Source organism: Leuciscus leuciscus (assembly GCF_965113295.1).
Source record: "Leuciscus leuciscus genome assembly, chromosome: 2".
Taxonomy (NCBI): Eukaryota; Metazoa; Chordata; class Actinopteri; order Cypriniformes; family Leuciscidae; genus Leuciscus; species Leuciscus leuciscus.
The window spans coordinates 57,391,009-57,403,838 of record NC_138726.1 but is presented as its reverse complement, the minus strand read 5'-3'; the positions used below and the strand labels follow the sequence as shown (position 1 = coordinate 57,403,838).

The 12,830-nt window shown below is 37.2% G+C and overlaps 1 protein-coding gene across 2 annotated transcripts; it reads right to left on the bottom strand.

The window, feature by feature from the left end:
- Positions 1–4,816: 4,816 nt before the first annotated feature.
- LOC309493245 (C-type mannose receptor 2-like) lies at positions 4,817–12,200 on the bottom strand. Of its 2 annotated transcripts, none has more exons than XM_082162403.1 (4): positions 12,006–12,200; positions 11,548–11,913; positions 5,799–6,143; positions 4,817–5,634 (listed from the first exon to the last, which is right to left on the bottom strand). In XM_082162403.1, exons 1-4 carry the CDS (start codon positions 12,058–12,060, stop codon positions 5,267–5,269), a joined length of 1,134 nt encoding a protein of 377 aa, XP_082018529.1. In that variant the 5' UTR covers positions 12,061–12,200; the 3' UTR covers positions 4,817–5,266. The 2 variants fall into 2 exon arrangements, with proteins under 2 accessions (XP_082018529.1, XP_082018530.1); XM_082162404.1 differs by having other exon boundaries at positions 5,799–6,152; positions 12,006–12,044.
- Positions 12,201–12,830: the final 630 nt, after the last annotated feature.

Here is a 12,830-nt window from a genome sequence, read left to right as displayed (position 1 = left end):
AAACCAAACTTATTTGATATATTACTTAATTCAAACCAAACATCAACATCTAAACCTCTGTTAACTGACCCTTCGCTAAGCCCCGCCCTGCTTAGTTACTGTTGCTACGCCTGACAAGCTTTCGCTCCTGGCACGTCTATTACAGTGTGTATGCACCGGTGTCAGACATTCCCAAGGAGATAATTAGTCATTTTTGGCGAACAGGTGAAATATCTGAGAGAGCAAGACAAAAGGGACTGCAGTATGCATTCGAGGGATATATCCACGACATAATATGCAAACATTTAGAGAATAATTTCATCAAAATTGAAGCTAAAGCCTATAGGTTCCAGCGCAAGCAGCAGCCGCCTCATACGCTGACCATTCAAATGGGAAACACACAAATTGAGGAACAGCTATGTTCATGCACAGCAGGGTGAGTGAAATTTGAAAATAATCTAATAATTATAAATCAAACAGTTTATCCATTAATCTTGTGCAATAAACACAAGACTTTAGCCTGAACACTTTGCAATGATAACATTCTCCCGCTTATATGTTTAGCGGCGCGCCAGGCTACTGTTCACACGTCGTGGAGCAAACGTAGGTGTTTTTGTTAATCCTGTCATCCTGGCATTTCTCCCCTTGGGTTTTAGGTTTCGGGAAGGGAAAACATTCCACCCCCCCGTCCAAACCTATAGGATACCGGGTATCAGATTTGCACAATCCCTACACACAACGCTTCAACATGTTTCCCTCGCCTCGAAGCTTGCCAGACCTCCCGCGCCTAGTTACGGTTGCTAAGCCACGATTGGCCTGTGGCGGTTTTCGGGCGTGACTTAGCGAAGGGTCAATTCTCAGTAAGATCTTCTGTAGACGTCTGTTACGTCCTGTATGGTTTGGGAGGGTTGTTTTGTTTTCTCTCTCTCTTTCCGCTATTCTTTCTCACAGGACCAGTGATTGGATGATGTTCCTGTCACTCATCGAGTTCACCCGACAGCTCGAGAACCAATCAGAGACTGGTGGGCGCGTATAAAGATCCGGAAATGACGCCAGTGCGAGAGGGCTGCTTCGTTTCTCCTTTGTTTTGCTCTCTTGTGGTTATTTGTTCTTGCTTGTTATTGCTTCGTTTTAGTGTGTTAAAGTTTACTCTGTTGAGCTCTTCATAACGCTCAAGTCTTGTTAATTGGCACTCCTTTGAATGTCAGTAAAAGTAAGGATTTTAGTATTTCAGTAGACAACACCAAATTGTCCCCTTCTGGTCAGGTTCGTAACTTGGGCGTTATTTTTGATGCCCAGCTAACTTTTAATTCTCATTTTAAAAACATAATGAAGGTTGCTTTTTTCCATCTGAGAAACATTGCGCGCATTAGACCGTTTCTCTCTAGGAATGATGCAGAGAGGCTTATCCATGCCTTCGTCACGTCAAGGCTTGATTATTGTAACTCTCTCTTTGCGGGTTTACCAGCAAACTCTATTAAGAGGTTGCAATATATACAGAACTCTGCCGCACGTGTTTTGACTCACACATCATCTCGCCATCATATTACACCTGTGCTCCAGCAACTGCATTGGCTTCCAGTTCAGTCACGTATTGATTTTAAAGTTTTGATTTTAACTTATAAAGCAGTACATGGGCTGGCTCCAGATTACATCTGTGATTTGGTTACTCCGTCCATTCCTGCTCGCTCTCTCCGCTCTGCTGGCTCTCTCTCTCTGTGTCAGCCTCGTTGTAAATTAAAAACTATGGGGGGAAGGGCCTTTTCCTGTAATGCGCCAAAGCTATGGAATACATTACCTGCGTCTATCAGGGACGCTGATTCTGTGGATTGTTTTAAGAGACTTCTTAAGACACATCTTTTTAGTCAAGCTTTTAATTTATAAATTGTGTATTTATGATACTGATTTTTTACTGCAAAGTTTGTTTGATTGTTTGATTATTTTGTTATGTATGCTGTAGCGCTTTGAGTATGTGAAAGGCGCATTATAAATAAAATTTATTATTATTATTATTATTACTTTTTCTGTGTATTTCTAGTTTGTCGTTCTTGTCTTAAGGGATAGTTCACCCAAAAATGAAAATTCTGTCATCATTTACTGATCCTGGGGTTGTTCCAAACCTGTATAAATGTATTTGTTCTGTTGAACACAAAGGAAGATGTGTTAAAGAATATGGGAAACTGAACAGTTCTGGGCCACCATTGACTTTCATAGTTGTTGTTTTTTCTTCCTACTATGGAAGTCAATGGTGGCCCAGAACTGTTCAGTTTCCCATATTCTTTAACAAATCTTCCTTTGTGTTCAACAGAACAAAGACATTTGTACATGTTTGGAAAAAGGCTTTAAAATGTGTACTTGCATTTTTCTAAGTACTTTTCACATTAAATAACTATTGCACTATTGAGTTTTAAATAAAAACATCTCGATCAAGATTTGTCTCTTGTCTCTATGGGGTACAAAAGAAGGATTTCCTAATTGATTTTTCAATTAAATGTTCTAATTTAAGTTTAAGAAGCATAAAACTACTTTTATAAATGTATCCATTGCATCTAAACTATTTGATTAAAATTGAGTTGGACCAACTCATTTAAGTTGGTCAAAATTGAGTTGGACCAACTCACTTAAGTTGATCAAAATTTAGTTGGACCAACTTAATTACATTTCATTGCATGAATTAGTTTTTTATGAGTTGGGGCTACACATATTTATTGGATGGAAATCCTGCCCTCAATTAAATTGAGTTTGTCCAATGAGTTATTTTTTTGAGTGTGACAGAGCAGTCTTTGTGAACCTGTAACAGGAGTGCTGTTTCAGTGTTTTCCTGTTGGAAAACACTCACACACTACTGCGTGTCTCTGTCAGGAATGCATTTCCTACTTTTAGGGTCATCTTTGAGTAATTGATGTCATGTATTTATTATTTCTGAATTGGCTTTTAATCATTTAATTGTGTAATTGGTATGATACAATTATTACCTGACAATTAAAATGTTATTTTTATTTTATATATATTATATGCAGTGTTTTCAACCACATAATGTTTAATGTTATGTTTCAGACATTTAAATACACATAAGTACTAGTAAAACAATACATTTGCAGTTTGTAAAATACACACTGATGTCTAGGGAGCAGCTGAAACAATCTATTCAAATGTAATTTGCCGACATGTTTTATTCATATGTCAGACACACATAGTGGAACTATAAAGTTTACTCTATTCTTCTCCCAGTTCAACAGCCACTTACTTTCATGTATTTCGGGAGAAACTGTGGAGTTCAGGTGCTGTAAATCCGGCTGACAGGACTCTCTGAATTGCAGCGCTCATCTCGTTAAAGATCAAGATAATTTATAAAGGTTATTAAACGAAGAATCGGAATATCAGATAGTTGACATGGTAAGCAAGTTTGTGAATATTTTTTATAAAAAGGGAAAAACGAAATAAAACGAATAGCGATACGTCTGTTAGTTATTGTGGCTGCGGTGGGTCACGTGACAATCATGACGCGTCGCCATGGAAACAAGGGGTCAGTTAAAATATTTTTAACTTACGCGTGAAAGGGTTGATTTAAAAATATATATATTCTTAATAAACAAAAATAGCCCAAGTTTAGTAAAAAAAAAATAATTGAGACTATAAAAAATAATTCTGCATCCATTTTTAGGTGTGCCAGCTGCCACTGTGGGTGGCACCGGCACACCCGTGGCTACGCCCCTGTCTTACACAAAATATGTTATAACATTTTTGGAAGATATCACGCAGATCTTAATTATTTCAGTGTTAATGCATTACAATGGCTGCGTTTGAAACCACACGCTCATTGGTACTTAATCTCAATAAGGCTAAAAGAGTAGGCACTATATAACCTGAAAGCGTGAAGTGAATGTGATCCGGACATCATCCGCCATGTTGACGTTATCATGACCAACAACGTTATCACAAGTGCAACAACTTAAAAGATATGAGTGACAGGTTTAATTCATCTATCTGTAAATATCTTGATTTTGATGAAACTTGCTCATTTTATGGTCTTGGTGAAGAAACCGCTGCCCATGTATTTAGTAGTCTATAGTATTTTAGGTTGATTTAAGTTCTTAATTCAAAGATATTTAAGCTTCTCATTGTGCTTTTTTTTCTATCTCATACTATGATGTAGAATTTTGTGTTGATTTAAGTTATTTTTAACCCTTCTGATGTGACCCACAGTTTATCCTTAAAGAGTTTTATTACAAAAACCCCAAATCATTATCTCTTGAATATGTTTTTATTTCTTCATTTAATATGCAACATTTTTCCTTCACAAGCAAGTGTCTTAAAACTCCTTTATGTTTTCCTTTTTTTTTCTTGTTGAATTTAACTCTCTTGTTGAATTAGTTTTTTTAATGACCAGAGAGTCTTGGATAATGCGACGAAAGCCCCAGAACAACGGCGCCAGTGTCTCACCTCACACCAGTCTTTTTTAATTTTTTTATTGTCATCATTGTTGAGGTTTGTATGATGATTGCTGAGTGCTCTCCACTCGTGTTAATTATCTGAACGTGCTCCTCCCGAACTTTGTTCATAAAACATATGTTAGAGTACATGTGGCATACCACAAATTCATGTTGTGATGTACTGTATATGTCTTTTTATTAGTAAACATTTTGTGTGGTTTTTTTTATTTTATAAATGTCAGAAAAAAATATAATTCTTCTTCTAAGTCAGTTCAGTTGAGCTGGTGCTCCTTTGAATTAGTTTCAACATCAAATACAGTTCACAAGATATTTTATACTGAACTTCCACTTTTTCCTCTAAGAATAAACTATTCATTGAGACAAACATCGATGCTCACAATCACTTTTTAAACAAGTCATTTTTAATTGTATGACTAGTGCAAAACACAGGAGTGATCAGAAGAAAGTTGCCAAACCACCAAAACACCAAGATCCCATGAAATCAACTGATGTGGTTTAAGCTTTACTTTTTATTTTAAAGCCATCTTCTACTTTCTGGTTGACTGCAAGTACATTAGATTGAACAGACTGTGTCAAAAATATTCAGTTGTGTTTCTGGAAGTGACTAAATTAAAAATGTAAATAAAGCCACATATTAAACTTGATTTTGATTTCATGGGGTCTTGATTTCATGCAAAAAAGTATTTTAAAATCTGATATTAAAAAGATTCAAACGATAATCTTCAGTAACAGAAATTATGATAAAAGCACTGATAAAAACAGTACAAGAAGTGTTTGCCAGTAAAAAAAGAAAATAAAAAAAAGCCAGTTATGAAAGAACACAAACATATCCTTCACTCCTCAGATCTGCTGCAGATGAAGTTGAGTTTGTGGTGTTCAGGACGGCTGATCCAGCGCTGATCTCCTCCAGACTGAACTGCTCCAGATCTCACTCCAGACTCACAGTCCTCGTCTCCTGTGCCGTTCCCTGGAGCCCAGTTCTGATAGCACACGGTCTCTCCGCTCACCCAGAACCAGAGGCCCACAGTGCAGGAGTGACGTAAACCCAACCACACCGCCTCAGTAGACGCACGTTTAACCACATTCATCACACGACGCTGCATCTCGACTGAATGAACCGAGACCAGATCCGTATAATTCTGTCTGCAGTGTCTCAGAGCTTCAGGCCACGTCAGAGTCTCTGTGATCAGAATCAGTTTATCTGGACACAAAACAAACCACAAGCAAAAACTAGAGAGAGACTGATCAAAAACAACATGCAGAACAAACACTGTGGAGGAATCTGTCATGTCAGACATGTAGCGTGAACTTTAAGATATCTGGAGGTGATGGATGGATTGTGTGTGTTTGTGAGGATCTGCTCACCCTTATGACACACAAAAGGAAGTGGGGCGTCGCAAGAGCTGTCATACCATTTACCCAGAGTGTTCTGGTTATTTGGATTGAGCATTGTACAGTTTTCATTTCCTCCATCATTATTAGGTTCACCAGGAGCCCAGTATCTGATTGAGGAGTTACTCTGATCTGACCACTGCCATGAGTCTCTGAACAGACCGATCCAGACATCATCAGATCTGTGATTATCATTGATGAACTTCTGAATCTGTTGACTCTCATTCTGGTTCCTCACACTGACCAGATCAGTGTGATTCTGTCTGCAGTAACTCTGAGCGTCTCTCCAGTTCTTCTTCTGATTGACAAAGACGAGTCCTGTGTTCGCAAAAAAAAAAAATAAAAAAATAAAAAATGGAAACAGATTCATAAATCAGTTTGTTTATTATTCTTACTTCAGTTTATAGTTTGCATGTGAATAAGTGCAGTGGTGGAAGCATCAGAAACATGTTCAAAGATTAAATATTGACAAAATATTTATGATGAATTTGCTGATTTAATATGAAGTAACATTTGTGAATTTTCCTGATAATTTTATTGCAACTTTATATTTCTCCATCATGTTTTGTGAAACGGTTTTCTGGGATTCTGGATTCAGACACACAGAGCTGAATAAGAGAAACATCAAACAGATGAAGATGTTAAACTGCAGGTTAAAATATTTGTTAACTAGTCCTTAGAAATAAGTCAGTAAATATTTCATCCAAAAATGTTATATTGTAAAGTACCTAAATATACAAATGAATATTGTCGCAATAATATTAATGTTATTGTGTGTCTTGTTTCCAGTTTGTTTGGTTTTTCACGTTGTAATGGACAATGTGTCTATGTGAGTTCAGTTAAAGTTCATCTAAGAATGACGTTTCTACGGGTTTGTGTTGAGATCCTGAAAGCTGAACGAATCAAGCGATATCACGCAGATCAAGGCGTTCAGATGATTTATCAAAACTACTACGGGTAAGTGTACCTATTAAGCCCACCAAAACCTAAGTCTAGGTTTTTTTCATAGACATTGGCATGGTTTATAAGAAAAATAATTTGTTAAAATGCAAGATTTATCTCTCATTTGAAAATGTATTAATTAGTTGTTGTACATTTTAGAATATAAAATAAAGATATTTTAGGAATAAAGTCAGAAGTCACTCCTTTCCAAACTGCAATCAGGCTTCAGGAAAAAGCACAGTACCATCACTGCTGTTACAAAAGTAATTAATGACATACTTGTCGCTCTTGATAGAAAGCAATTCTGTGCATCACTTTTTCTTGATCTGTCGAAAGCTTTTGACACAGTGGACCATGCTGTTCTAAAGCATAGGCTTCTTTGTCTGGGATTGTCTGATTGTGTAGTTTCCTGGTTCATGAATTATCTGAGTGACAGGACTCAGTGCATTAAATGTGATGGTCTATGTTCTGCATTAGTGAAGGTCCACAAGGGGGTGCCACAAGGCTCAATATTAGGTCCTCTCTTGTTTATTATGTATATAAATGAACTAGGCCACAATGTGTCGGATGCTAATATGCATTTCTATGCTGATGACACGATTATTTATTGTTTTGGATCGTCCCCAGCTAAAGCGGTTGAGTCTTTGCAGAAAGCTTTTAATGTGGTTCAACGCACGCTTATGCAGCTTAAACTGGTTCTCAATGCTGATAAGACCAAACTGATGCTGTTTAGTAATACTAAGAAGGTTTCTCAAGCTCCTCCTCCTGTGTTCACTTTGACTGGAAGTGTCATAGAGGTGGTTCATTCTTATAAGTACCTTGGTATCTGGCTTGATAATGCTCTCACTTTTAAGCCTCATATAGACAACCTTGTGAAGAAATCAAACTTAAACTGTCTTTTTTCTTTCAAAATAAATTTTGTTTTTCTTTTAAAGCTAAAAAGCAGCTAGTCACTGCAACATTTTTAGATTATGGAGACCTGGTGTATAGGACCGCTTCAGCACAATGTCTGTATAAGATTGACACTGTTTATCATGCGTCTCTGAGATTTATTACGAATTGTAAAAACTTGACCCATCATTGTGAATTATATTCCAGAGTGGGATGGCCATCGTTGTCCAACAGGAGATCAGGGCATTGGCATATTTTTATCTATAAGGCCATGCTTGGTCTGTTGCCATCCTACATCTGTAGTTTAATCACATGGAGAAGTGTTGGTTCTTATTCATTGCGATCAAATGATAACTTGCTGCTCTTTGTTCCATTTGCCCGTACAGAACTGGGAAAAAGGGCTTTTGTCTACTCCGCTCCTTCTGCATGGAACTTTATGCAAAAAGACTTGAAATTATCTGAACTTATTTCCTTAAATGCTTTTAAGTCCAGATTGAGAGAACCTGAAATGACCTGTTTAAATTGTAAATGTTTTTAATTATTTGTATTGTATAACTTTTATAAATGTAATTGACTGTGTTTTTGCTGCCTTTTGGCCAGGACTCCCTTGAAAAAGAGGTTTTTAACCTCAATGGGACCTTCCTGGTTAAATAAAGGTTAAATAAAAAAAATAAAAAAGAAGTCTGGCATGGGGTTAATTGGTACTTTGGCACCATTTAAGCCCCTATGTGTTCCAAATAAGCTCACATCATCTTTGATTCACAAAATTAAAGTTTGACCGGGTCTTCCAGCTTTGACCAGGCCTAACTCGGGAGCCAAGCCGACTTAAGGCTCCCGACTCCCGGTGTGGGGGGCCCACAAGGAGCCCCCCCCAAGCCCAGAGTATGGAGCCCCAGCTCGGCTTGGCTCCCGAGTTAGGCCTGGTCAAAGCTAGAAGTTTGACCGGGTGTATATCGGGAAGGAAGCCGAGTTTGGGGTCCAGTCTCTGGGGTTAGGGGGTCTCCTATAGTTGGCCCCCCATGCCTGGAGTATGGAGCCTTAAGTCGGCTTGGTTCCAGAGTTATGCCCAATTAAAGTTCCACAGGAAGTGACCATATCTTGGGAAGAAAGCCGAGTTAGGACTCATTACTCTCGGCATAGGGGGCCCACTGGGTGACCCCTCCATGCCCGGAGTCCGGAGCCCCAAAACGGCTTGGGTCCCGAGTTTTGCCCAGTCAAAGCTGGACAGGAAGTGGCGGTATCTCGGAGCCGGACGGTCCCAGCAGCTCAGGACTGTGGGGAATGTACCTCTCCATACCCGGAAACTCAAGCCTTAACTCGGTTTGGTTCCCGAATTATGCCCGGTTATACATAAGGGGCTTTAGGACAAACGGGCTCTATCTCATTTGAATGAATGGGTTTAATTTATAGCCTATCTAAATATAGTTGTAAATTAAGGTAGTAAGTAAGGTAAGGTTAAAAGGTTAGTAAGGTAAAAACACACAAAGAAATGTTATCATTAAACCTTTTCAGAAAATTTATCAAAGTTTGCAATTAGAGGGATTCCTCACTGAAACACATAAGATGGGCTTAAAAGGTTCCACAGTGAGTAATGGTGGGAAAACAAGACAATGTTTTCCTTTAAAAATGTAAGATATGTTTACAAATACATGCATGGAGCTTACATATACTGTGGACTAGTATCATAATAATTTTCATTGTACCATTTAAGCCCATCTTTAAAAAAAGTTAATTTATGAAAATAATCTTCTCTACAAAACAATTTATGATGTATTTATTTGTAAATTAATGTAAAATGAATCACAAAACATTTATTGTTTGCAGTTCACATGCTTAATTATTTGGCAGTCTATCTTTCTGTAAGGCTAATGGTTTAACCAAGAGATTAGCTTTGAACGCAAGCTAATAAAACTCATCTTTCAATTCAATTTAAAGGAAAATGATATAAAATTATAAAGTACTATTTGTTCATACACAAAAAACAATAAATGTATCTCTTATTTGACATAATATCAATGTAGTTACCAAAGAATTGGCTGAAAATTGCAGAAATGTGTTGATTTCTGAAGGGTCCCGAAACACCAGTTTTGGGGTGACTGTGTGAGGTCCCCTGAGACAGCTTTCACATGGGTGAGGCTAACTCAACATTGCCAAATGTGATTGGTATGCGATAAAAAATGTCAGGGAAGTAACAAATCACTGGATTGGTTAAAATAATGAGCAGCATAAAATATTATTTTCTCATTTTTTTTATTTGACTTCAGAGTTGAAAGTGGGCTTAAAGCATACATGGGCTTACAGTTTTTCTAAAAAAATGTCCTTAAATTTCAAAACCAAACAAAAGCACACCCATTTACCTAAATTTTTAACACTATTCCCCTGTTTTGACACATGAGTCAGATTTGTTGAACTGTCACTGCTAAACTCTACACACAAATCCCTTAATTTCTCATTGCCTACACCATGTTGTCATTTAGACAGCTCTAGCATTCAATATACGCTGATTTCACGCAGCTGTTATTTTGAAATCGAAAGCGAGGCTCCGGTGGGAAGAAAACCAGAAGTGTCGCCTTTAATCACAGGAGAGTTGTAAATGTGATGGCGTATTGTTGCGTTTAATGATGTTGTGTCAATTCTAAAAATTTACATACATTTCTTTCATACTTTAGACTATATACAGTGAAATTCATTTATAAATAAAATATTTTTTTTTATATATAATTCAGAATGTAAAAAAAGAAGCAGGAATGAACTATATCCTATATTGAATAGTAACATCCAATAGTGTAAATCGCGGCAGCAGCTTCAGGTTGGTAATCCAAGGCATTGTTGTTTATCTTTACTTCCGGGGTTCTTCCCACCGGAGCCTCACTTTCGATTTCAAAATGGTGGCTGCGTGAAATCAGCGTATTGTTCACTCAAGTCAGCACAGCTTCAGCTCAGTTAGCACACAATTACTCAAGTGGAAACACTAAGAGTCAAAGGAGGAGGAGGAAGAGGAGGAAGAGGAGGAGGAGGAGGAGGAGGAGGAGGAGGAGGACTTCACCCTCGCCTCGATCATAAGAACCTTCATGGAGAAGAACAGGTACAGTAGATGTGCTTCAGACTGCTCTCTACTGTAACTGTTGAGAGCTGTACACTGTGCTGTTATAACACACACATGAACTGTAGCTGTTGCCCTACACTACTGTCATAAAAAGAAATACATCAAATTGCCTCACAATCAGATAGAGTTTTCTGAATGCTTCCATTTTGTAAAAAGGATGTGTTACAGTTACAGTAATCAGCACTTCTATTTTTCAGAGACGATGAAATGGAAGAAGCCTGCCAAATATTGTTTTTTTCAGCAAGAGTGAATGGTTTTGAGTGTAGAGCTTCATTTTGATCTGAAAATAGGATGTTTGCTGTGTGCTTACTGTTTTGAGAAAACGAGGCATAGTTTCAAGAAATGTGTTTAAGCAATCGAGAAAAACTGTAAGCATAGAGTATTAAATGTAAACGTATCTGAAACGTGTGTATTTGACAAATATTGCTATTTCATTATTCATTACAGTTTATGTTGGTCAAAACAAATTTATTTATTTTTCAAAACGATTAATCAAAACAATTGATATTTTTGAATGTATCACTAACAGTATAAATTTTGAGAAAGAAAAATATTCTCTAGGCTTTCTAATGGCAGATTCCCACAGTTATCAGCAACAAAACATCAGTGTTCAATACTGGTTTATTTTCTGTACAAAAGTTGCAAGTGGACAAATATCCATAGTCTCACCTATATTTTTTACATTAAAAAGTAGAAGCATTTATTGCATTCAAATTTTGTACAGTGTATGGTGTATATTTCTATGAACTATTGTTTATTGTAATAGTATGGAGCTGCACTTACTGTTATTAGATGAACTGCAGATGAAATGATATTTATCACTACATGACACATCATGCCATTCTCCATTTCTCATCATAGCACACTCATCTCTGCCATCAGGTTGTCCAGATCCCCAGTTCAGATAGAGCGCAGGTTCACCTGAAGACCACTGCCATTTATTAACACTCGTCCTCTCCAGCCCAATCCAGACATACTGAACACGTCCATCATTCACACTCTTCTTCAGCTCGTTCATGTCGTTCATGTTGTCAACGGTGGCCAGATCTGTGTAATTCTCTCTGCAGAATCTCTGAGCTTCAGTCCAGTTCTTGCCCTCGTTTATAAAGTGATACTGACGCTGAACACATTCAGATACGGAGCAGAGAGCTGTGAAAGAGAGCGTTTGATTTAATGCTTTTCATAACAGGGTCAAACCTGATGAAACTATAAACCATAAATAAAACAACAAACACACTCACCAATGAGAAGAAGAATCAAATATAGAGTTTGGTCCATTTCTGAGGAAAAACACATTGAAAAACTCAGAACATTCACAAATTCATTTTGGAGTAAAATCTGACAATTTCAGTAACATGAATGAAACACATAATCACTGAGACAATATTAACATCTGAAAGTGTAATTGTGTTTGAAGAATGAACATGTTCTTACTTTAGAGGTCGTGTGTTTCTGTCCTGAGTCTGATGTTTCTGTCTGCAGATTTAAACTACGTGATTATTATATCTGCTCTCATCCCTCATTCAGCTCATCACATCATTTGTGTATTTCTCTAAAACTAATTTTCATATTTGACTTCCTCCTTATTTGTGCATTTTCCACCTCTCCTTTTCTTTATTTGCATATTGACGTCAGTATCAGTAAATCTACAAGTTCTGCAGAATAAAGTCTTGGCAACAACATAGACTAATCAGCAAAATCTCTTTTAAAGTTAGTCAGTTTCGTTCACGATTGTGCTGCATTCACTCACAAAAATAAATGTTTTATATATTTACGGAAGGAAATTTACAAAATATCTTCTTGGAACATGATCTTTACTTAATATCCTAATGATTTTTGGCATAAAAGAAAAATCGATCATTTTGACCCATACAATGTATTGTTGGCTATTGCCACAAATATACCTGTGCGACTTGTGACTGGTTTTGTGATCCAGGGTCACATATGTGTATTTATTATAATGATAATGCAGTTAGTGTTGGCAATATGGTTCTGTTCTGGGCAAATGCAGAAATATTTACTTGGAACTTCATTTAGACCCTGGTTCCTGCGGTGTAAACAGACTG